The sequence below is a fragment of the Primulina tabacum genome, chromosome 9, assembly GCF_025594145.1.
Source record: "Primulina tabacum isolate GXHZ01 chromosome 9, ASM2559414v2, whole genome shotgun sequence".
NCBI classification, from domain to species: domain Eukaryota; kingdom Viridiplantae; phylum Streptophyta; class Magnoliopsida; order Lamiales; family Gesneriaceae; genus Primulina; species Primulina tabacum.
In genome coordinates this window covers 19,590,475-19,594,318 of record NC_134558.1, presented here as the reverse complement: position 1 = coordinate 19,594,318, position 3,844 = coordinate 19,590,475, and the positions used below count along the sequence as shown (strand labels likewise).

The 3,844-nt window shown below is 39.2% G+C and overlaps 1 protein-coding gene across 1 annotated transcript; it reads left to right on the top strand.

The window, feature by feature from the left end:
• Positions 1-1,329: 1,329 nt before the first annotated feature.
• LOC142504284 (uncharacterized) lies at positions 1,330-2,860 on the top strand. The gene is made up of 3 exons (XM_075617169.1): positions 1,330-1,639; positions 2,178-2,566; positions 2,621-2,860. Exons 1-3 carry the CDS (start codon positions 1,330-1,332, stop codon positions 2,858-2,860), a joined length of 939 nt encoding a protein of 312 aa, XP_075473284.1.
• Positions 2,861-3,844: the final 984 nt, after the last annotated feature.

The window sequence follows — 3,844 nt, the reverse complement described above, 5'->3', positions numbered from 1 at the left end:
TTAGCATTGAGTTGGTGTCTGGGACAAATCCTATTTCTAGAGCACCATACCGGTTGGCTCCAGCGGAATTGAAAGAACTCAAAAAGCAATTACAGGACTTACTGGAAAAAGGCTATATTAGACCAAGTATGTCACCTTGGGGAGCTCCGGTATTTTTTGTAAAGAATAAAGACGGAACGATGAGAATGTGCATTGATTACAGGCAGTTGAACAAAGCTACTGTGAAGAATAAGTATCCTCTACCGCGTATCGATGACTTGTTTGATCAGTTGCAGGGTACATCAGTGTATTCAAAGATCGATCTTCATTCTGGATACCATCAACTTAGAGTTCGAGAGGAAGATGTTCCGATGAAAGCATTTCGAACACGTTATGGACATTATGAATTTCTAGTTATGCCTTTTGGATTGACTAATGCTCTGGCGGTTTTTATGGATTTAATGAATCGTGGTTTTCGAGAATTTATAGACATATTTGTTATTGTCTTCATAGATGACATTCTGATTTATTCAAAAACAAAGAAGGAGCATCGAGAACATTTAAGGTTGGTCCTCCAGACACTCAGAGCAGCGCAATTGTATGCAAAATTTTCTAAATTTGAATTCTGGCTGGACAGAGTAGTATTTCTGGGTCATGTTATATCAGCTCAAGGAGTATCAGTGGATCCTAGTAAAGTGGAAGCTGTTATCAATTGGCCAACACCGACGAATATTTCCGATATTCGCAGTTTCTTGGGATTGGCAGGATATTATAGGCATTTTATTGAAGAATTTTCTATTATAACAAGGCCTATGACTCAATTAACGCAAAAAGATCGACGTTTTGTGTGGACTGATGAATGTGAGTCAAGTTTTCAGACTTTGAAGGAAAAGTTGACCACGGTTCCAGTGCTGGCTTTGCCATCAGGCTCAGGTGGATATGTTGTTTGTTCAGATGCATCTCTAAATGGACTTGGTTGTGTTCTAATGCAAAATGGGCGAGTGATTGCATATGCTTCTCGTCAGTTGAAGCCGCATGAGACCCGATATCCAGTTCATGACTTAGAGTTGGCTGCCATTGTGTTTGCATTGAAGTTATGGCGTCATTATCTGTACGCTGAGCAGTTTGTGATTTATTCGGATCACAAGAGTCTTAAATATCATTTCACACAGCCTGAATTGAACATGAGACAGCGTCGATGGATGGAGTTGCTTAAAGACTTCGATCGTGAGATTCACTATCAACCAGGCGAATGAATCTTGTTTCAGATGATCTCAGCAGGAAAGTTCAGAATGCTATGCTGACATCTTTGACTATCTCTAAAGTCCACAAGCACTTGGGAACTTTGGGATGGACTTATCAATTCAGTGGAGACTAGTGTCATCTATTCAAGTCGAGCCACAGATTTTATCCAGCATCAAAGCAGCACAGAAGACCGTTCCGCACGTTCATAGATTAAAAGAATTGTCTCGAACAGGTCAGACAGAAAAGTTTAGTGTTGCTTCAGATGGTAGTCTGCGCTTTAATGGTAGACATGTGGTTCCTAATTTGATAGATTCGAAAGAAGTTATATTACGGGAAGCACATTGTAGTCAAAACAGTATTCATCCAGGAATTCGAAAGATGTATCATACCTTGAGAGCTCATTATTGGTGGGAAGGTGTGAAGAAAGATATTTCTTATTTTGTGGCTAAATGTTTAACGTGCCAACAAGTTAAAGCCGAGAGAATGAGACCTGGTGGAATGTTACATAGTCTTGAAGTGCCGCAGTGGAACTGGGAGCATATTGCTATGGATTTTGTAGCACATTTACCTCGTTCTAATCGTGGTTGTGATGCGATTTGGGTGATTGTTGATAGATTGTCTAAATCAGCTCATTTTCTTCCGTTTGATCGTACTTGTACTTATTTGAAAATGGCGAAACTGTATACTGATCATATAGTAAGATTGCATGGTATGCCAGTAACCATAGTATCCGATCGTGATCCAAGGTTTGCTTCGAAGTTTTGGGGAAGTTTGCAATAAGCTTTGGGTTCAAAGTTGGCTATGAGCACTGCCTATCACCCACAGACAGATGGTCAGTCAGAAAGAACCATTCAAACACTTAAGACGGGTTACGGGCAGTAGTGATGAATTTAAAAAGTGGTTGGCAAGAATCATTGTCTTTGGTTGAATTCTCTTACAATAATAGTTTTCAGGCAACAATCAGTATGCCCCATTTGAAGCTTTGTATGGAAGAAAGTGTAGATCGCCGATATGTTGGGAAGATGTAAGAGAAAGACAGATGTCAAAACCAGAATTTATTCAAAAAATGAAAGATAAAGTTGAATTGATCAGGAAAAAGATGAAAGCAGCCCAAGATCGACAAGCCAGTTATGCTAATAAAAGGCGTAGACCTTTAGAGTTCCAAGTGGGCGATTATGTTTTCTTGAAAGTATCACCATTACAGGGTACTATGAGATTTGGACATAAAGGGAAGTTAGCTCCGCGTTATATTGGTCCGTATGTGATTGTTGAGAGGATTGGCACATTGGCTTATCGTTTAGACTTGCCGCCGAATTTTTCTTTGATACATAATGTGTTTCATGTATCTATGTTGCGGAAGTATGAGCCAGATCCATCTCATATCTTGAATGTCAAGGATGTGGAGTTGGACAGTTCTCTTAGCTATGTTGAACATCCAGTGCAAATTTTGGACCGCAAGAAAAAACAACTCAGGAGCAAGACGATTCCATTGGTTTTGGTACAGTGGAGTAGACATGGAAGAGAAGAATTTACGTGGGAATTAGAGGCAAAGATGCGACAAGAATGGCCTCATTTGTTTGAGAATGTAATGAATTACGCGATGTATTCTGAATTTCCTATGTATTATCAATCGTAATGTTTTGGTTATCAGTGTTGTGTATGTTAGATTTCGAGGACGAAATCTTTTATTAGTAGGGGAGAATGTGAGGCCCAATAAGCATTGGCCTAGCCCATTTCTATTTAATTACTTAAACCCATTTGTTAGAAGCGAGATAGGAGATCGCTCAATCCAGTAAGGATGCTCATCCTCTGCCTTGCATCCCATCGTTCTATCCCTTCTCTGCAGCAATCGTGCAACGCAGCCAGCAGCCGGAATGATAGCGTAGTAGGTTAGCACTCTTCTTCCAACAGTCTATTAGTTTCTTTATTGCTATGAATCGGAAGGTTGCGAGCTCGATCAGCCTTGTTTCCAGCTACTGTTCATGTGAGCTTTGATCCGATTTTAGGTGAGGATTTGATTTTGATTCTTGGTTGTTCTTGGTGGATAGTTTGTATTAGTGAAGTATTAAGCTTTTCCCCTATTTTTCCAGCTTGTTTTTCTTACGTGAACAGTGTTTCCGACGATTTTTCCGACGAGCCATTTTCGCAAGATTACCGTTGTGCGTTTTAGCCTTGATTTTTGAGGTATTAAGCTTGAAATTTCAGATTCTTAACGGGTTTTGTAGGCTATACGGAATTCGAATTTTAATCGTTTCGAAATAAATTATTTTAGTCAGTTGGAATGTATTATATTGAAGTATATAGCGAATTTATATTGTAGATTTTATCGTTGGACGAGTTCATCCAATATTCCTTAAGAAATTACCGTAGTATTGTAAGTTGTAGTTGAGGTACGATCAAACCTATATAATTATGACACTTATATTGGCGTGTACGAATATTCGGTGAATGTTGTTTGCTACTATGTGCCTTGAATGTTTATTCTGTTGCATATATGCATTAATTGTGTTGGCATAACATATTGAGCCTTGACTCCTTTGACGACGATTTATGTTGATTATGTTGACATATATTGAGTCATCAGAGGGACGAGTGGGTTAGGATTAGCCACATTCCCAGA

Coding starts and splice junctions, on each gene's coding strand:
- LOC142504284 (XM_075617169.1), top strand. CDS start 1,330: ATGGACTTATCAATTCAGTGGAGACTAGTGTCATCTATTCAAGTCGAG. Junction 1,640..2,177: donor AGCTCATTATTGGTGGGAAG/GTGTGAAGAAAG, acceptor AATAGTTTTCAG/GCAACAATCAGTATGCCCCA. Junction 2,567..2,620: donor TGATACATAATGTGTTTCAT/GTATCTATGTTG, acceptor TTGAATGTCAAG/GATGTGGAGTTGGACAGTTC.